The 21,938-nt window shown below is 35.9% G+C and overlaps 2 protein-coding genes across 3 annotated transcripts; both read right to left on the bottom strand.

Moving 5' to 3' along the window:
* Positions 1–15: 15 nt before the first annotated feature.
* Positions 16–12,524, bottom strand: zgc:101731 (SNARE_SNAP25N and SNARE_SNAP23C domain-containing protein). Of its 2 annotated transcripts, XM_026924639.3 has the most exons (9): positions 11,539–12,524; positions 9,936–10,000; positions 7,262–7,346; positions 6,730–6,771; positions 6,175–6,223; positions 5,377–5,488; positions 3,380–3,517; positions 3,087–3,231; positions 16–1,039 (listed from the first exon to the last, which is right to left on the bottom strand). In XM_026924639.3, exons 3-9 carry the CDS (start codon positions 7,331–7,333, stop codon positions 974–976), a joined length of 624 nt encoding a protein of 207 aa, XP_026780440.1. In that variant the 5' UTR covers positions 7,334–7,346; positions 9,936–10,000; positions 11,539–12,524; the 3' UTR covers positions 16–973. The 2 variants fall into 2 exon arrangements, with proteins under 2 accessions (XP_026780440.1, XP_026780439.1); XM_026924638.3 differs by lacking the exon at positions 9,936–10,000 and having other exon boundaries at positions 23–1,039.
* Positions 12,525–12,663: 139 nt separating this feature from the next.
* capns1b (calpain, small subunit 1 b) lies at positions 12,664–19,486 on the bottom strand. Its single transcript, XM_026924902.3, has 11 exons — positions 19,341–19,486; positions 18,760–18,836; positions 18,467–18,503; positions 18,186–18,284; positions 16,754–16,811; positions 16,174–16,238; positions 15,961–16,029; positions 13,390–13,468; positions 13,147–13,263; positions 13,003–13,061; positions 12,664–12,832 (listed from the first exon to the last, which is right to left on the bottom strand). The coding sequence occupies exons 2-11, from the start codon at positions 18,804–18,806 to the stop codon at positions 12,806–12,808; spliced, it is 657 nt and encodes a 218-aa protein (XP_026780703.1). The 5' UTR covers positions 18,807–18,836; positions 19,341–19,486; the 3' UTR covers positions 12,664–12,805.
* Positions 19,487–21,938: the final 2,452 nt, after the last annotated feature.

Genomic DNA, 21,938 nt, shown 5'->3' on the forward strand with positions numbered 1-21,938 from the left:
CATTTATTACACCGAAATACAACATTTTTCTTAAAAAACAAAACCGAAAAACATTTTTTCACACACCTTTTTTTTCTTGAAATGGTCATTTCCCCAAAAGCCATTTTGAGGCAGTTCAACAGAACAGTACTTCATTCATTCAATTTGTTTCAATCACATCAATAAAGTGTTTCATTGACACAACATCAGAAGGGATGTCATGGATCTGAGGGACATCTTCTATGATCAATGAGCAGAACAGCAAGGTTAAGAAGGTCTAAACAGCTATTTGTAACCGGTACATTGCAGCACATTGAATGAGATCATCAGCAGCATTACATGGCAATGAACACTCTCTCTACCACTTGACTAATGATGACTAATTATTAGTCTGGCTATTCTGAATGTGCACTTCTCCTTCGAGTTCATGTTTAAATCTAGTCCTTGCACATCCTTTTTTTCAGTCAATTCACAGTTAATTGGAATATTTATTATGCAAAAATGCTGTCAAAAATACAACTTAAAAACCACACAGTAATCAGCTTTTCAGTTTATCATTTTCCCAGCTTTTCTTGAAATGGAAATTTTTGTGTAAAAGCACATGACAATGCAACATAATTTTTTCTGACCACCATTTTCACTACCAAACAGACATAGAAAAGCACAGACAAAACTCAACTAGTACCTTTTAATAAAGACACTGATAGCTGTTGGCATGTTGCTCTCCTATTTTAAAAAAAAATCCACTGATTAAGTAATACAATAAATACAGCAATGATATCTGAAATAGCAACTGGCTCTTTTAGACAGTTATGAACATTATGAACATGAAAACTAAATTAACATAAAATAACATTAGTTTTTTTTTTTAAAAAAAAACTTGCTTCATCCACTTTTTTCAGTGAGAAAAGTTAAAAAAAAAAAAGCTTCGTCCAGTTGTAAAGCTCTAATATGACAGAAAGAATCTAAACAAATGGTCGTCGCTCTTCTGTGTTTACCTTGCTATTAGCTTGTTAGCCCTCTGATTGGCCTCACTGATGCGAGAAACATTGGCAATAGCCTACAAAAAGACAAAGACTGTAATCTATTTAATGTTGCTTGCTTGACTGAACAATTACCTAAATGATGCCGTCCCTGCCGAAAATATTGGAACGGCAAGCCCAATACTCTTTTTGCTATACCCTGAAGACATTTGCGTTTAAGAACAAAATATGAATATGAAACGATAGATCAGAATTTCAGCGTTCACTTCCTTACATTTACATCAAGATGTGTTAAACAACTTAGAACATGGCACCTATTGTTTTTCAAGTTATCAAAAATATTGGAACATGAGGAACATGACATGTGTTTCTTGTTGCCCAGGCGCGCCCTGTTAGATTGATTTAAATAATTAATAGCTCTGAATGTCTACTCTTTGTTTGAGCCCTGGGTTTTGCCTGAGACATCTGCATTTGTTGTTAAAAAATGATAAACCAACATGAAGACCAGAGAGCTGTCTATGGGAGAAAAGAAAGTCATTTTGAAGCTGAGAAAAGAGCCATTGCGTAAGCATTGGGCATGGCCAATACAACAATTTGGAATGTCCTGAAAAACAAAGAAACCACTGGTGTAGTAACAACCAGACATCAAAGAGGTCAGTCAAGGAAAACAACAGCAGTTGAGGACAAACATTGTGAGAGCTGTGATTAAAAAAAAAAAAAAACAACAGTAAGTGACATCACCAACAACTCTACAGGGCAGAGGTGAAGGTTTCACAAGCCACTGTTTGAGGAAGATTTTGAGAGCAGAAATATAGAAGCCACACCTCAAGATGCAAACCACTCATCGGCAGTAAGAATCACAAGGTCAGATATGAATTCAGAAAGAAATACAGAGAGCCAGAAAAGTTCTAAGATTAACCTCTACCAAAGTGATAGAAAAGCCAAAGTTTGGAGAAAGAAAGGATCTGCTCATGATCCAAAACATACAAGCTTAATTGTCAAGAATGGCAGAGGTAGTGTCATGGCTTAGTCTTGTATGGCTGCTTCTGGATTGGGCTCACTAATTTTTATTGATTTTATTTAACTCATGATGGTAGCATGAGTGGGAGGATTTTTTTCTTAATATGTTAACTGTTATTGTGTCTTTAATTGTTGTATTTTTTTTTTTTGCTGCCTTCTTGGCCAGCTCACTCTTGTAAAAGAGATTTTATCTCAATGAGTTTTCTATCCTGGTTTAATAAAAGTTACATACATAGCAGCAGAATTAATTCAGAAGTCTACAGAATCATGCTGTCTGCCAATTTACAGAGAAATGCATCCAATCTAATTGAATTAGCAGGGTAGTGGTGGCTCAATGGTTATGGCTCTTTGTTACTGATCAGAAGGTAAGGAGTTCATGCACTACCAAGCTGCCACTGTTGCCCTTGAGCAAGGCCCTTAACCCTTTCTACTCCAGGGGTGATATATCATCGCTGACCTGTGCTCTGACCCCAACATCCTATCAAGCTGGGATATGCAAATAAAAGAATTTCACTGTGCTATAATGTATTTGTGACAAATTAAGGCTTCTTCTTCATGTAGCAATACAGTGACCTAAAACACACTGCTGACACAACAAAGTGGAAGGTTTTTCGACTGGCCAAGTGAATCACCAGACCTTAACCCAATTGAGCATGCATTTCACCGACTGAATGGAGGACCCCCCAAACAAACAACAACTGAAAGAAGCTATGGTACAACCCTTAAAAAAGCATCACAACAGAAGAATGCAACAGTTTGGTGATGTCAGTGGGTCACCACCTTGATGCATTTACTGCAAGCAAGGAATATGCAACCAAATATCAAGTGTTATTTATCTTAATTTATTTTAAGACTATTTGTTCCAATAATTTTGCTCACCTAAAAATTGGGTGGTTTGCCACCAAAGGTGCCATGATCTAAGTTGCTAAACACATCTAGATGTAAATATCAGGAAATTAAAGCTAAAACTCTGATCTACTGTCCGATATTCATCTTCTGATCTCAAACACAAATGTCTTCAGTGTACAGCAAAAGGATTGGCCTTGCTGTTCCAATACATTTGGAGGAGACTGTATGTATAATGAAGTAAAACAAAATACAGACCTTAGACTGTATGCGTTCAATCTGCACGTTCTGAGTATCGATTTCATTGCCCATGTCAAGTGCCATGCTTCTCAAATTGCCAAGGATGCTGCCCACGTGGGCCAGATTCTCCTCCATCTCATCCTCTCGTGCATCATTTGTCACTCTGGTGGACACACACACACGAACACACACACACACACACACACACACACACAGAATCAAATCACTGATGGCTGATCTATAATTCATTACAGCCAGTAGAAAACAAATGTATACTATTTATCATTAAGAGAAAAGTAATATTTAAGGACCTTCTGATGTATCCACCACTCATTGTCATTTTTTCTCGCTCATCTACGATGCGCGATGAAGGCTGACTAGATACCACACCATCCTGATTATTACCCCACACCTTCTTATAGGCTTCACTCGCTTCAAGGTTCTTCAGCCTGGAAATTTCCACAAGGGAAGACAATAAAACAGCCATATGTCTATAGTATTTCTAAAACTGGAATATTAATGCATGTAAAATATTTAAAAAATAATATTTATATCACAGAGATGATTCAGTTTTTCATATTTATCCCAAAGGTACCATACATTGTTTGCTCTCATATGTGTGTACAAAGACTGCCATCAGGAAGATCTTCAACCATACAGACCATGTGAGTTGTTATGTGCCTACTTATAGTATATATTGCTGATAATGAAAAAGAAGATAAAATACACTCACTGAACACTTTATTGGGAACTCTATACTAATACTGGCTAGTGCCTCCCTTTGATCTCAAAACAGTCTCAATGCTTCATGGCATTGATTCCATAAGATGTTGGAAACATTCCTTTGAGATTCTGGTCCATGTTGACATGACTGCACCACGCAATTTGTGCAGGTTTTTCAGGTGCACTTTCATCCTGCAAATCTCTGTTCTACTACATTCCAAAGGTGTTCTAGTGGATTCAGATATGGTGACTGGGAAGGCCACTGAAGAACACTGGACTCATTGTCATGTTCATGAAATCAGTTTGAGACGACCTTTTGTGACATGGTGCATTATCACGCGGGAAGTAGCCATTAGAAGATGGGTAAATTGTGGCCATGAAGGGATGCACACGATCAGCAACAATACTCAAATAGGCTGTGGCATTCAAGCGATGATTGATTGGTATTCATGGGCCCAAAATGTGCCAACAAAACATTCTCCACACCATTACACTACCTCTACCAGCCTGGGCTGTAGACACAAGGCAGGTTGGGTCCATGGATTGATGCTGTTGGTGTCAAATTCTGACCCTACCATCTGTGTGCCTCAGCAGAATTTAAGATTCATCAGATCAGGCTACGTTTTTCCAGTCTTCAATTGTCCAGTTTTGGTGAGCCTGTGCCCACTGCAGCCTCAGCTTTCTGTTTTTGCATAACAGAAGTAGAACCCAACGTAGTCTTCTGCTGTTGTAGCCCAAGGTTCGACGTATTGTACCACAATTGTACAGAGTGGATATCTGAGATACTGTAGCCTTTCTGCCAGCTCAAACCAGTCTGGCCATTCTCTGCTGACCTCTCTCATCAACAAGCCGTTTCCATCCACAGAACTGCCGGTCACTGGATGTTTTTTCTTTATTGCACCATTCTGAGTAAACTCTAGAGACTGTTTTATGTGAAAATCCCAGGAGATCAGCAGTTATAGAAATACTCAAACCAGCCCATCTGGCACGACAATCATGCCATGGTCAAAATCACTGCGATCACATTTTTTCCTCATTCTGATGGTTGATGTGAAGATTACCCGAAGCTCTTGGACCTGTATCTGCATGATTTTATGCATTGCACTGCTGCCACATGATTGGCTGATTAGATAATTGCATCGGTGAGTAGGTGTACAGGTGTTCCTAATAAAGTGCTCAGGGTATTATAGAATAAAGATTTTCATTCTTTGCTGAAATCATAAGACATTACCTGGATCAATAGAGCACCCATGGTTATATATAGAGCATAAGGTTCAAGAAGAACCTAATCTGCCATTCATAAATGACTCGTGTTTTATATTCGCACTTTCTGTTTACAAGATATCAATAGACATTAATTAATTAATTAATTAATTAATTAATAACATCAGTAGTGACTAAAATAGGCTGATCCTATTGGACATGACTCATCAATTAACTCCTCGCAGGGGAGAATCTTTCCTTCTATACAGAGATGAGGGGTAAAATATTCCTGACTAAATATGACTTAAACAGCACATACTTATCGCATGAGCATAGGCCACAATAAAGCATAGGCCAAAATAAAGAGCCTAACAGCACATACTTATCGCATGAGCATAGGCCACAACATTTGCCAAGGTCTGTGAGATTTTTCTCAGCTTCTCTCATATCCTGATTGATCTGGTCCAGCCCCTCTTCAATCCGCTCCAGTTGTTCTGGAATATGGAGATTTGCTTTTATTTTGGCATGATTATGAGAGAAAGAGCATATCATTTGAATGGGATGGAGTTAAATGACTGTACAAGAAACATGTACATTTCCATATGTGAAGGTCCATGAAGAGTTAGGGCAGTCCATGATTTCACATTTAAACAGAAAAAAAGTCTTCTTAGCAATGCAAGGACAGACATAAACAAAACCAGACAAAATGTAAACCTATTCCTAATTTCCGTTTGTGAAATGAAATGTTCTCTGGAGCTACAGTCAGCTTCACAATTATTGGGAGATTGCACAAAGTACTACATGCAGGAGTGCCAATATTGTGACATTTTGTAAAAAAAAAAAAAAAAATCCACTTTTTATGTCAAGGTTTCTCATTTTCTTGGAATAAATGTACTTCAAATAAAAGGTTAGATTTCCTAATCACTAATTAACCAAAAGACTTTTTCTTGTGCAAGGATGCCAATAATTCTGGAGCTGACTGTATAGCCTTTTACAAAATCTGAAATCAAAATAATTATCTTAAAAAATTAAAATAAGTTTGATTTGAAATCATTTTAAAAAGTCACTGCTCTGTTACTTCTGGGACACACTGTATTTTTGAATGATTACTTGAATCCTCACAACTGATAATGTAAGGAAAGTGTGTTATTTCAAACAGAAATAATCACTATGTCATTACCGCCTTGTTCATCTAGCATGACCAATGTCCTGATCCCTGCATCTTTGCTCTGTTGAAAACAGAAGTCAACATGAAGCCATTTTAAATAATGCAATATATTTTCTGACATTAACAGAATGCTATTAATTGACAGTAAATGTTGACAGGGATGTTAAGCACGTGATATGATTTAATATAGTGTTGTTTTGTCCCTTATCATAATAATATGTGTGGGCCTTTATATAACCATCACAGGTGCGTAGTGTTTGGGCCAAACAGCCTGTACAAATGAGCTATTTTAAAGGAAACAAAGACCACGAGCTGTTGCCCATTCAATTCTATTATGGCAACGTGTCTCAATACAAGAAATGGCATTTCAGAGGCATGATAATAAACCTTGATTACACACTGAAGGGAAATGCTGTTTTACACAGCCTTCACATTCTGTTCACTGAATATAGTAAGCTGAGCTTTGTGTGATAGTGTTGAGATGCTTCAGAAAAAGGTTTTTGGTGACAGGCCAAAATACACCTTATCAGTAAGAAAAGTGTGAAAGATTATGAATTAGTCCCTCACCTCTTCTAACAGAAGCTTCATGTTTCTGGTGATCTCAAGTGACTAGCAGAAACAGGAGAAAAGAAGGAAACTAAGTCAGAGCAAAATGTAAAATTAATAGTGATTTGCAAAGGTTTTATTAATTGCACTGAAACCAGGCTCACAGGTTGGAGCAGTTCATACAGGAGTTTACAGGTCTGTCAATTTCCCTGTTGTGCAGGGACAGGGGAATAGATCAGACTGCCAGTAACCTTTACTTAAGGGAGAGATAGAGGGGATGTCATTTCTGCTAGACTAGTCTAACATACACTAATGAATTAAACATATATTGACACTTATAACCATTCATAAATATTTCACTGAAGCTAAACAGATACGTGTGAAATACTATGGTAAATTTAGTAAATTTATTTCACTGATCATGCAAAATGCTTAGACATGCGGCGTCTTCTCCATGATGTGAAAATGCACGAGGCAACACCTTTCTTTGGTCAAAGTCATCAGTTTGTCAACACAATTACAATAAAAATTTCCCTATTCCTGCAGGCATTACCTCATCTGTCACCTGATTGACCCTCCTGTGAAGCTCCGTCACCTCAGATCTCAGGGGGCACTCGGCAGCCATCTTAGGCTTTGTGCTACAGTGAAAATAAGCACAAGGGAAGCACGGTTATTCATAGAGGGACCTTCGCCGTGGCTCAGACTGGGAGGTGTAATTGGCCTGTTACAATGGATGAAAGCACAGAACACTTGATAAAGTCATTGCTTAAGTAAATAAGTCACCAGCAGGTATAAACCTACTGCAGTGTCTGACTATATTGCAAACAGCGAGACTCTGCCTCCCACTGCAGTTGTCATTTATTAATTGCCGGGTAAACAATGAAGTCGAAGAACCACGAAAGCATCAAGGATGGTGACAACCTTTAATAATCTAAAAACAAAGTGTTGTTTAAAGAGTGCATTTAAGCAGCCAAAAGGAAACAAAGAGAAGTCAAGAGAGAATGTGCTAAATAAAGTCAGTGCTCTAGAGAACATTTGTTGCTTAAGGATATACTTTGAGAAAGGTTATTTAGAGCAACAAATTGCTAGGTTGTCATTTTACCTTAGATGTAAATATTGAAATCAATGAATTACTTGTATAAAGCAGAATGCAATAAAAAATTATCTATGTTTTAAGGAAAGGTATGACTAAATTGGCATGATAATACCCAATGAGCTGCTAACTTGGTGAATAAGGAAGTTCTTTGAATTATATGAGCTCATTGAGCTCAAAGCCCATCACACCAAGATGTGTAACTTCAAGGCATTTGGAATTAAAACAGTCCACTTCATTCAGTTTAGAACATATACAGACCAGGCTGTATTACATAAGCAAGCACAAACAGAGGAGCTGGAGATGCTGTTTCTGAATGTAGGTATAATTACTTCATAATTACAGACTATGCTTTTACCAAGGCAACATGCTAGGAGGCGGACTTTGTGCTTTAAAAGGACTGTATCTATATGCTTCCCCCCACAGTGATATAAATGCTTTTGAATTTAAGCTGCAGTTTTTCCTCATATTCATTGTTTCATTCAAATCCAGTGTGGTGTAAATGAGATAGTTATAAATATACTTTATAAATATGCTTATAAATATACTTTATAAATATATACATACCACTGACTGTACTGTATGTGACAAGTTTTGCTACAAAATATTGCTTACAATTATTAAAAATGTAAAGTTGAGAATCTGTATCTGCTTTGATCTAATTGAGGTCCAAAATTTTCTGGCTCAATATCTTAAAATCATGGAATTGATCAAATAGAAGTGTATAATTCCAAGGTCTTGATGTACTGTAAGCAACAGCATAAGGCAACTCCTTTCCTTTCCGTGAACGAAGGAAATTACTTTTAAACTGCCGTTTCAGCTAAGCATTTAACTGGTCTGATTAAATTTAAGAAAACTAGATTATGTCTCAATTAAACCCCAAAAAGCATGTTTTAACCAGCATTACTCATTATTTGAACAGAGGGACATTTTATGCTCAATGTGATAAATGAGAATGAGGTTGAAGTTTGATTGAAAGGATTTCTTAATTAGTTTAATTTATTATTAATTACAAATTGAGGACAATTGTCATATAAAAGCATGCATATAATTGTAAAGGACTGTTTCAGCTCTGTCATATGAGACTTTTCTCAGTAATCAATGTATACAAATAATAAATTTATTTTAAAACTGTACTGTAAATGTCGGTAAAGGTGTCTGTTCCATATTATGGACATATGTTCTGCAAGGCTTTGAAATGTTTGTGTCTATACAAATTTTGATCTATACAAATGTTGTGTGTATATGAGGAACAATGGGTAGTGTAGTTGATTCACAGTTCTAAGATTCCTGGTTCAAACCTAATTGTCTGTGCTGAAGATGGGGAATTACAAGTTGTAATCTTGAGTTGAATGCAGCATAAATTGCTACTAGGTGTGAATGAGTGTGTGAATGGTGCCCTGCATGCCATTCAGCATGTATTCTCACCTTATGCCCAGTGTTCCTGGGATAGAGTCTGGATCCACTGCAGCCCTGACCAGACTAAAGCTGTTAATTAAGAAGAATGAATGACTCTATAATGTGTAAACAATGTCTTGGCTTACATTGTCTCTGATAGGCAGAGGTGTTTAAAAACCTCATAAACACCAATGTGCCTGACACTTACTGTATAATACGTACAATCAATAGTACGTACGTAATGTGACTTTAACCCTGGCATGATTTTTAATACCAAATGGGCTGGTTTGAGTACTTCATAAACTGCTAATCTCCTGGGAATTTCACACACAACAGTCTCTAGAGTTTACACAGAATTGTGCAAAAAACAAAAAAACATCATCCATACTTTTTCAGATGTGTATTATTTGTATGCTCTTGCGTGTGTCGTCTTACACTCCCCCCTTCTCTTATACCTTATTGACTGTATATTGGCAAATTACTTAATTGTGTAGCCAGTGAGGCACTTTGTTCAATTTCAAATGTCACATCCATAAAATTGAAATTTCCTTAATGTAACTATGATAATTATGGCATGGTAATAAACCAGCTGTTAGGGATTCATATAAAGCATATTAATACTGAAAAAGAAATTCTGCATTAAAAATTATTTCTGATAACCTATGTAAGGCAGGTATGTGAAAACTGGACATTTATACTTGTGGACATTCAGAATAAATAATGCCAACTAAATCACCTTCCCTTGAGGAACCTCACTTCTCAGTCACAGCTAGCCCTTTCCACAGGATTTCTGAACTGTAACTGCAAGATAGGTTCAGACTGTCAGGATACGAACATAAAAATGACATAAAATGCAAACACCAGCAAATTCTATCCTGCTTTTGCCTTATGCAGAAAACTATCTTCACAGTAAAGCATAGTGGTGGTAGCATCATGCCAAGAGTTACCCTTGGTCTCTTTGTTGTTTCTCTGACTAATGCCTGTGCACTTACGCAGTCAACAATTTTGGTGTATGGCCTCCTCTAAGCAGAGTTGAGGTCATGCCATATTCTTTCTATTTATAATAATGGTATAATGGTGCTCCATGGGATGTAAGGGATATGTTTTATAACCAACCTCTGGTTGATACTTTTCCAGAACATTGCCCCAGACATTGCCATGGTTTTGACAGCTCATTCGCTCATTGACAGCTTATTGTTTGATAAAGTATGTTCTCTAACAAAATCTGGGGCCTTCCATGAATGTACGTTGAGATGACGTGACATGTATGTATGCTGAGATCAAGTGACACTTTAATTGCACACAGGTTGACATTCAACTAATTATGTGATTTCAGATCCCAGCTGGACACTAATTTATAAGTTTCAAAGCAATGGGGTGGTGCATATTAATGCAATCACAACTTTCATGCTTCTTATTTACAAGCAATTTAGCAAATTATATTGCTAAATATATATATTACATTTTGGGTTATTTAATAGTTTCAAGGCAGATTATCCCAATTAAGTCCATTTCGTTTCCAGGTTGTAATAATACAAACTGTGCAAATGTTTAAGGGGTAAATACTTATGCAAGGAACTGCATTATGCAAAAACTGACTGCAATAATATATAAGCTCTCAATTTTAGACTGCAACTCCTATAAACTGATTCGGCTTTATGATACAAAACAAGAGAATATGAACAAGCGTGATTAGATCAAACTTCTCCCATCTGCACAAGTCTAACAGTGTTTTCTGCTAATATGTATCCATTAGCTATGGTAATGTGGTGAACTAATTATGCCTCCTGTTACAGTACACACCCATTAGCCAGGAAGCATCATCTTATGCATCATCTTCATCATCAAGTCCCACAGATACCCAGCTGAAAAGGGCAAGGCAGTATTCCTGCGAGTGTTCAGCAATCCCCAGGGCAAAATATCTCACTGTATTATTTATCAGACTGGCTTGCACACGACTTTAAGGGGGATAACAGGGGGATTTAAAGTTAGCTAGACTTTTAACAACGCTTGAGCAGATGTTTTCAGTAACTACAGATGATAGACTTTTGTGAAAAGTTATCACAGTGAAGCAGACTTCATCAACACAATTCTCAGTTGCCCATGATGCAGGATCAACCATGACATCTGCAGGAACTGGGGATGATCACGATCATGTTGCAGACCTGCACTGCATCTATATAGACATATATATAGACATACAACTAAAGAGAACAAACTCACACGACCATCTGCGGATTCATATTTGTCGCTTATCCGTCGTGGGCAATACACAGGATATACTCTAGAATAAAAAATATTTTGCATCTACAACTCTTATAAAGAAATCAAAGGCTTACCTCTGTGGGAAATGCCAAGATTGTCTCCTTTCACTTCCACAGTTTACTCACAGTACAAAGCAGCTGTTCTGCGAGCGCCTGTGACACCTGTGTTTGCTCAGTGATCTGATTTTAACATCAGCAGCTCGTCAGCAGCCGGTTTTCTGCAGCTCAGGTAAATCTAAGCCCCGCCCTCTTGTCGGGCCAGTCTACTATTGGCTGTTGTGTTCATCCGCTGCCACAACCATTGGCTGGTAAAGTGTCAGTTACTGGCTCTTTTGGGTTTCACTGCTTTTTCTGCAGGAGGGGAAATAACCGAGAGCGTGCTGTGTATTGAACACGAATCTAGACTAAACTTGCGCAAATAATATATTCACCATATATTACATAACCACTCAGGTATTGTCTTGAGAGGATCCAAAATCGGCTCAGAGGGGGCAAGGCTGAAGGTTTAAAGTTACGAGAGTACATTTATGCGTATTTATGTGTGTGTCACACACACACACACACACACATATAAATATATATGTATATAGATATATATTTACTCTGCAATATCTCTTTGTTGGTGCAATATTTTAACTGTGCAATAATCTTTGATGCCATATGTACACTAAGTGCAATATTTTAAATGTGCAATATTCTTTTTTTATTTATTTTATTTTACTTTCTGCACTGAGAGTACTCACTCAATTTCATTGTACATCCATTGTTACAATGACAATAAAGAATTACTTACTTATGTGTGTGTGTGTGTGTGTGTGTGTGTGTACAATAATTTGATTTAGTTTCTTATTAATACCTTCACACTATATTGTGTATATTACATTTGATCATGATCTATAAACATTTACATACATTTTATTTATTTATTTCATAAATGTATATAAATATCTCATCTGAAATAGGTCATATTATCTTGGACTTGTTAAGGGGTGTACAAATGGCCCAAATGTGCTACTCTAGGATCAGGATTGGGAACTACTGCTTTAAGCTACTGTACTTTTTTTTTTTTTTTTGGCAAGGTTGACTCCAGTAATGGGCATACAGACACTGAGTTCTGCAATCTCATTGTGTGATGACCTAGCTTTGTTTTCTTCATTCCTGTAGACCTACTTCCATGTAAAAGGCTTGAAACACTACACATTTTTTAAATACACAGTTTTATTGGTTTAATACAAGCTGCAGAAAATGCAATGCAATGATTCAAAAAATAAAAACTGGATCCAACTTATTGTAGTCAAGAGTTCAAGAATGCTGAAGTGAGATGATGGAGATTCTTTTTGCTTTAAGAGTACATAGTCAACTGCAGCCACTGTGAATAGAAAGCAGAGGAAAGGATATTTTAATAATAATAATTTTACACACACACACACACACACACACATATATATATATAAAGTTATCAAATATGACAAGCTATGAAAAACATGGTTGCTATTGGTTACAGAATTCTCCAGGCCGATTTAAATATAGCACTCATACCTCCTTAATGTTAACTTTGACAGTACCACTATTGTCCTTGTCAAGCGTCTTAAAAGCACCTGCATATACACATAAATGTCTCTTAATAAGTCATGTCCATAAAATTCAGATTAAATGTCATTTAAAGCAAGAAGACTGACTTACGGCACATTGCATCCAGTCGCACCAGGCACCCAATATAATTGTCAAAGTCCATGTTGCCGTTTTCATCGCTGTATCTGCGAATGATCATCTGGAAGAGCTGATCACTTAGAGGAAACCCTGGGACAAGAGAATTAGTGCAAATGGGAGAAGACTTGTTTAGGTGTGAGCTGTTATAAATCTAAAATGCAGGTATAAAGACAATTTATTATCAGATACTTCATTCCTGCTGACTGCCACACTAACCTGCTGCTCTGAAAGCAGCGGGCAGCTCACTGGCCCCAATCGTCCCAGAGCGATCTGCATCATATGTCTTATAGATGCCCTGTACCAGACAAAGCCAAGTTAAACTTCAGTGCCATTCTATACTTCTATAATAAAATGTATAGGTAGATTATATATGGATTATCTTGAATTATTATGGATTACTGTATATGGTCGTAACACATTCCACTCAATAACACAGCAGATTTTAAACTTTTAGTGAAAATAATCATTACATGAAACAAAGAAAATTGATAAACAGTTGAATAAAGCAAGAAGGGATAATGTAGAACAGTTTAGAAAAGCAAACAAAGTGCAGTACAGAAAACATCAGTGAAAATAAAGTAAAATACAGAGCCTTGTGGGATTCAGCAAGATTCTGCATGATTGCTCAGAGACAGTGCACCATAGTATTCTCTACTTGAGTAGAATCTGAACCTTTGAGACACCAAACACATCATGAAGCCAGCAAAGCAGAATCTTGTGGTGGATTGTGTCAAAGCCTGTACTCAGATTCAGGACAGCTAAGAGAGACAAGATATCCAAGCATCCATTAACTCTCAGGTCATTTATAAGCTTGCGAAATGTCATTTTAGTGCTGTGGGTGGCCTGAAGCCTAATTGAAAAATTTCATTAAAATTTCATCATTTCAATTAATAATTCATTATTTGTTTTGATTAAAAAAAAAAAAAAACATTTTACTGCCCGAACAAACCTAATATATCTTGACAACAAACAGGCCACAGATTAATCTGTAATTATTGAGAACTAAGCTAATTTCTCAGCAGAAGCCAACAGACGAAGAGGCTATGACTATGAAAAACCCATGTCATAATGCATTTATGAATATTCTCAGTCAGTCAGTAAATAATGAGCTCACTTGTTTTAAAACACAGTAGGTAAAAATCAATAAGAGAGCTACAAGATCAACAAGTGAGCAACCAGAAAAATTACTTATTGTAACCATAAGGTTTATTGAGCAATATATAATTTTGCTAATTAATTTATATTTTTGCACAGAAAGAACAAACTGACTGCAAATTTTCATTCAAGAATTTAGTAATAAGATGGAGGAGTTAATATTCTATATACGTTAATTCATCTACTGTTTTTACTGTTTATTTTCTTTATTTCACTATGAAATATTTTGAAAAAGTTTTTAAATAGATCACCAGCTATGTGACTAGGGACATGGACTGAGAAACAAAATTCTTATATGTCCCGTTAATTTGTAAAATGTGACGTAGCGAACCAGCGGTGAGTTGATCTAGCAAGTGGAAAGGGAGGGACTTGGTCCTGTAATGTAGAGAGAAACGACAGCGCTGCAAGAGCTTCACGTAATACAGTGGTGTTGAAAGCCGTCATAGACCTAGGGCCAATAGGGTATAGGTATGACTAAAATTTCAGTGATGCCGTAGGAGAGCTGGAAGATTAAACTGGATTAACTGTGTTAAACTTCACAATATTTGCTCAACCCCAGCATGTTTTGTTCAGAACACTGGATCTTACAAAACTACATCATGCCTGTTAAACTACATAACACGAATAGAACAATGTGAATACTGAAATCAGTAAAACATACTTTCCTAGCTTGCCTGATTATCCAAATTGCTCCACAACACAGTCATGTAACTTATAGTCTCCTCCCCATGTTCATCTCTGAAAGCTAGATGTCCTTTAGGAATCCAACAAGTCAAACTCAACGCCAGTGGCGTTGTTGGGGATGCCTCCGCCACCAACATGTCTAGTCCTTCTTGTTACTAATTTTTATGCCATTAATACCCTTAAAATATACTTCAAACTTGCGACTTTGATCCTGTTTGTATCATTTTCAAAATCTAATCAGTTCATCTGCTCGTTACAATGATTATTCCATATAAATCCAACGAACATTCAACCAGTCATTACTGAGATATTGCACTAACAAGAATCTTAGACGGATGGACAGACAACTCGAAAACATAATACAGACTTGGATTATTAAGTGATGATCAAGTTTCAGAAACTGTAATAATGTTTCCTTTGCTTTTTAACATCTTGTTCTGCCTCATCACTTTTGCTTACTTCTTTAAGAAATGATGACAAAGTCAGCTGTCTTTTTTCATCATATCCATTATGTGTGAGCACATGTGACTGATATTACAAGTACATTATTATTACTAGCCATCAATTGGTCATCATGGAAATGAAATGATTTTATTTTTGGAAGGGACGTGACACAAAGAACAATCACTCATTAAAAATTATTTGTTGTTATCTTTATTTAATTTTATTTTTTTACTAAAAGATAAAGAAAAAGCTGCAGAGGTGTCGGATCCGCACAAATAAGTTCTTGAACACGGGCACTCCAAATCTGAGAGATGCCAAATCCTGTTCTGTTTGTCCTCAATCAACAAATACAATATTGCACTGCCATCTAATCTTACACATAGAACAAACTGTTATTTTGAATGATTGTATTTTAAGTTGCTATATCAAGACTATTTATGCCCCACTTGTTTTGGAAATGATCAATTCAGGTTAAAAGGGAATAACATAACACAGCTCTCTTACCTGCCATCTCTTGATATTGTTCCACAGGTATTTGAATTCCGTAAAGCCCAACTTTCCAGAGCTGTCGCTCTGTTTGAGGAGGGTTAAGGCAATGAAAATACATTCACACCCGCTGTAGCAAAAATGCAAACGGTTGCCAAAATAAACAAAGAAATCTTTGTTCACACTGCCATATTCTGAAACATGTATGTTAATTATATTATGAAAGGATACATCCATTACTGCCACCATACTCCTGCAAGACTCAATTGAGAAACCATCAGTCTTTAGGTCAGCATCTAGAGTTAGGGATAAAAAGATATTATATTAATCCGTTTATGAACCATGGCAATCATCTTCATCCTTATAATCACTGCTGCAAGGAGAATTCCCATGCTACAATATAATTTCAAGCACTTTCACAATTGGTTTAACACTGGTCATATCATCACTCAATCTTTTATCATACAATTCAGACTGAATCTGTTCCTACTCATGTAGTCATTATGGATGATATACACACCCCACCACACCCAACAGGCTCCACACAACATGTCTTGCCATGATATGCAACTATGCTATTGTGTTTGTGCAAGCTTGTTTAAGCGTCTTTCCCTGGTAATACATTGTTTTTCCCCTGATGATTTGCGAAGTTCACTGACTCTAACCTTGGTTTGTTTTCTCAATTTGTCCGCTGAGTCAGTTAAATTTAAATTCTGTCTTGCTACCCAAGAGAATGTTTCTCTCTACTCTTTTCAGCAATATTGGCTGTAATAAAAACTGATATCCAGGTTTAAATAGACACTACACTTACGTTTGGTCAGAATCTTATTGAGAATATTCATCAGCTCGTTAGGGCTTACTTCCATGTCCTAGAACAAGACAAGAAGAAAAACAAGGAGTAAATACCATCAAGCCACACAAGGGGCAGCCACTCATTGAAAACACATGTTCTTTGGTGGCTGACTTATTTACTACCCTAATATGTTTGAAGTTCTCTCCTGGAGAAGACAAATAGTTTTGATGACTGTTAACAAGCAAATATTTCATGATATCCCTTCAAACTGCAAAGTTTATCAATTAGAAATATAAGAAACAAATAGTATTGCAATACACTGTGAGCACAAAATACATTAGAATATACAGTACACTAGGTAATTATCAAATATACAAGGAGTACTCTAGATTTTTATATAGTCAAAAATATTCTGGAATTTGTTAATGCCAGGTAATTTAATTTAAGTAATTTAAGCATTTTCCTGCAATATAAAGGTAGATAATTTCCCCCCATTAAAACTGAACCTGAGCAGGCAATAATTTGATACTATAAGAAGAATGTGATTTTTTGTCTAGTTCTAAGATTCGATTAAATCTGATTCAATCGCCTGAACACAATACCTACAATGCTGTAGAACATACACAAGGCAAAGTTAGAGACTAGTTGCGAAAAGGTGAAATTATTAATAGTCTGCCAAATGCTGTTCAGCCCAGATTAAGGCATATTTTCAACCTTGAAAATATAACCCTACAAATCAGGTTTTTACAACACAGCTACCTAAGTTTTGCATGGCATTAAAAAAAAAAAAAAAACTGAATCAATAAAACGATGCCAGGCATTTCATAACAATGCTGTGTCACACACAACCCTACCCATTTTTAACAACAAAACTCAGAGCCATTAAGTTACTCTTTATTACAGTGGCAGGAATGTGCTAAAGAGGAGGAACCAGTCAAACTTCATAACCACAAGAATCAGTCAGTTTTACATGCTCAAGCCACTCCCTTTGTTTCTAAGAAAAAGATCAGAAATGCACGTCTAAACTCAAAAAGAATGCAAGTGGTACACATAATTATTTTTATTCTTTTCCAAAAAATATATATATATAATAATAAATACAGGAAAAATAGCACCATATTTGTATTAAATATCTAAATACTTGCTCAAATGTTGATATAAGTCTTATGATTAAAAAAGTATCAAGTACCATAAATATCAAACACAAAAAACATAGACTTTTCTAGTTGAACGTGCCAAAGAAAGCAAGACATCTGTTTTTATTTTACAGAGAGTGAGTCTTGCTTTTACATGCGTGAAAATGTGTGGCCAGGCTGGGAGGCTTGAGGGTATGTTCACACATGCAGCTGACATGACCAGGCAGGCTAATAAGTGCATACAGCCTTATGATATTACGTATGCACACTTGTATACAAATTCTAACCCTTAATCAAAGGCATGAAGTACTTACATCTCCAGCGAGCTGCTGGAAAACTTTGCGAAATTGCCTGTCCTCGTCACTCTCATTTGCTGCAGCCTGAACAGTTGTTACGGGTCTTCTGGGAGGAGGCTGGAGCACACAGTCAGAAAATCCATTAAAAATCATATGTACGCTCTTCAAGCTGGAGTGTAGACAGACTATTTACTTTACTTAAGTATTACTTAAGTGACTTTAGTATTGTAAGGGTGTATCTGGGTTAAGACTAAATGGTAGACTGGCAATGATAAACAGGAAATATGATAGTAACTTACTGGAGCAGAAGGAGTAAACTGGGAAGGATCGATATTGCTGTGGAAGAAATGTGGAAGAAAAGATATTTGCTGTTAGACTGAAATGCAAAAAAATAAACAAAAATTAATAAGAAGAATAATAATAAAAAATTAAAATAAAAAATGCAGGAAAAAATAGCACCATATTTGCATTAAATATCTAAATATTTGATCAAATGTTGATATAAGTCTTGTGATAAAAAGATTTCAAAGTGAGATTTACAAAATGCATTTGTAGTAAAGGGTGAGCCCTCAGAACATGCATGCTAGCTCACCTCACAACATCCAGAATGCCTCCTATGAGCTGTTTAGCCAAAAACATGGTGGTGACAGTACAGGCACAGGAGCAAATCTATAAAACATTCATTAATTATTTATAACCACACCGTTCTTGCTTATTGGTGATTTCAGTACATGAACCCACTTAATTATATATGTACATTTATATTAAAAAAACAAACAAAACATCGACAAACAATCATTCTCTCCAACTTGAGTATCTCATTTCCTGTTTTAAAGGCGGCGCAAACGTAGTGCACCAGTTACACTGCTGCATGGGGGAAAAAGCCATTTAAATGCTATTTTGGGCTTGAAAAGAAGAACAGATCGCATGCAAGCTTGTCGCATTAACTAACCGACTAACTCACTGTGTTAAGCTCAGAAAAACACGAGAAACACCAAGGCACAGACTCGAAAAAGTCGGTAAACTAATGTAGCACAAACTTTTGCCATACTAGTTCAACTTCCTATAACGCAGTGACGCACAGCACAAAGCAGAAGGTAGCATAACAAAGTGGAAAAAAGTAGCATAAAAAAGCTTTAAAGCATTTGGATTTAAAGTCAGAGTAAGACTTACTATATCAGAAGAAGATAAGTTGCTCCAGTAAGCCTAGTATTGTGCTGTTTGGACTGTAACTCGCCTGGCTGGTAGAGCAAACTGGAACTGGCTGATTAAAATGTTCCCCGCCCTGAAACAGTACAGTGAGAAATCTCAGGTCGTATAACCACACACACACACACACACACACACACACACGCACTGCACAGCAGTGCAATAAGTCCTGTAGAAAAGTGAAAGCTACGATCCTAGAAAGCTTACAACTGAAAAAGATTTTCACTTAAAGTTCTTGTAGAACTCTACAACTGAGTGTTGCCCTGCACTGCAAAAAGTGCCATCTTAGCAAGTGAGTATACTCTCTTAGCAAGTGAAATTCTCTTGAGTATAGTCAAATTTACATACTGTTTCCTTTGATAAGATTACAAGAACCCAATTATAAGATTACTAAACCTATTTCTAGACATTATTACTTATTTCATTATACTTATTGCTTCTTTTTAGAAATAAATGCTTGAAATGAGTAAAATTATCTGCTAACAGAACAAGACAATTTCAAGCTTGAAATCAGCACAAATGGCTTGAAAAAGGTTTAATATTCTTATATTTGGTTTATTGTAATCTTATAATAGGGAATACTAGATAAATTTGACTATATGCAACGTATTTCCACTTGCTAAGATTTTTTTTTTTTTTTTTTTTTTTTTTGCAGTGTGTCAGGAAAGGCTCTAAGAAGAACCATTTTTGGAAGCTAAGAACCTTTAATTATCCAACAAACCCTTAAAGAGCACTTGAAGAGACATTTTTCCCTCTTTATGACTGCAGACATAATCTTTAACATTTTAAAAATAAGTGAGTTATATAGTGGTTTAAGTAGTCAATAAGGCACAAATATTAACCCTTGTGTTCAGTTCATTACTTAGCAATGGATGTACTGCTCACAAGTCATACTGACTTTGGGCGATATTTGAAATAAACAACCTTGAATATACTGTATCTATGTTTATGGGAAACAATAAAGGCACACAAAAGCACTTCTCATGCCTGGGGATGCTGCTGTCAGCAGGTTTGTGTGATTGGATATAAGTGTAAATAAGACACAAAGGGAGTGTTACATAGAATGAATTTGCCTATTTGTTTAATTTTTGTAAACAAGAGTTAGGATCAATTTCATTACTTTTTGTAATCTGTTTTATTCATTGGTCCAAAATGATCCAGACATAACCTATGCATTCTAAATATTAAAGTAGGTTCATAGCGGATTCACCAATTAAAATAAAAACCTACTCAATTAAAAACCTACTTAACCGGTATATGGAGCCAATCTGATCTTTAGAGGCTTCCCACCCTAAAAGTACACATGTACACTTCAGGATCTGACAGCATATTTCACATGTGTAGGAGTAGGAAAAATTTAGTTCACTAAAACACCACTGAAAAGAAGAACAGATGAATAGGTTCAGCCAAATCTGAAAGGGACTGAAGATGAAGGGAGAGCACACAATTTGACCAGAAGTACTGGATCGACGAATCCCCCACCGGGCAGGTTCAACAGGAAGAATGGTATTCTGATGTCCTTGTTCATATGGGGCTTGCAAATCACCCTGGCTTATCTCTTGTTGTCCCACTATGCTCCCTTGCCAGTGATACTTAGTTGAAAGCCTTAGTTGAAAGTTGAAACTGAGTTCTACAATCCAGGTTTTGGCGATTTCCAACTCAGCTAGAGATGGCTGACAATCAAAATAATCAATTAATTAGTTAATGTATCAAGGGGACAAATGAGGAAATCATGAAATCATATGCTTTAGACAAACTGCACTGACAATAAAGAAGAGAGGACATGAATTATATATTAGTTTTCAAATGCTCTGTTTCAAAAACTTCAGATTATACTGTAAATGTATGAAAACAGACTTGATAAACCACCTGGTTTCCAATTAATTCAGTCTAGTTAATTAAACCATTTCATAAAATTGCTTTAATACATTTTTTAAAATCAGGAGTAACATGGACTATTTAGTCTATTATAATATAAAATATTTAAAAATGTAAAAGTTATGTTAATTTTTTTATGAATCTAGAACTATGTGAACTTGTTAAATATTAAAATTTTAAATTATATATTAATATTTCTTCTGTTACATTTGAACAGTGTATTATTTAACCTACTATATTGCATTCTATTACATATAAATATAATTTTAGTATTAAATATTATATTTTATTATATATACCATATGTATTCCATTGCCATGTCCTGTGGCATTTTGATTTTTAAATGAACTTTATTACATATTAAGTGTACATTCTGAGAGTTTTAAGAGATGTATCAGAGTTACTGTCAGCTGTTCAACATGGATGAGACAAAAAAATGATACAAACAAAATCACTTTATGCCAGGGGTAATAAATAAACAAACAAAAGTTTATATGTTATGAATAAATAATGTCCTGAATGGTTTATAGTAAAATATAACACCAAAAAATGGGACCTTTGTGTTCTATTGTTTTGCCTGATAATTTAGTCCCAAAATATTCCTGTATAAACACAGTAAAGGAAAAGATGGACAATTGTTTCTGTCATTATCCCACAGAATTCACACTTCTCACTCAAATTCAA

Source organism: Pangasianodon hypophthalmus, chromosome 14, assembly GCF_027358585.1.
Source record: "Pangasianodon hypophthalmus isolate fPanHyp1 chromosome 14, fPanHyp1.pri, whole genome shotgun sequence".
Classification (NCBI taxonomy): domain Eukaryota; kingdom Metazoa; phylum Chordata; class Actinopteri; order Siluriformes; family Pangasiidae; genus Pangasianodon; species Pangasianodon hypophthalmus.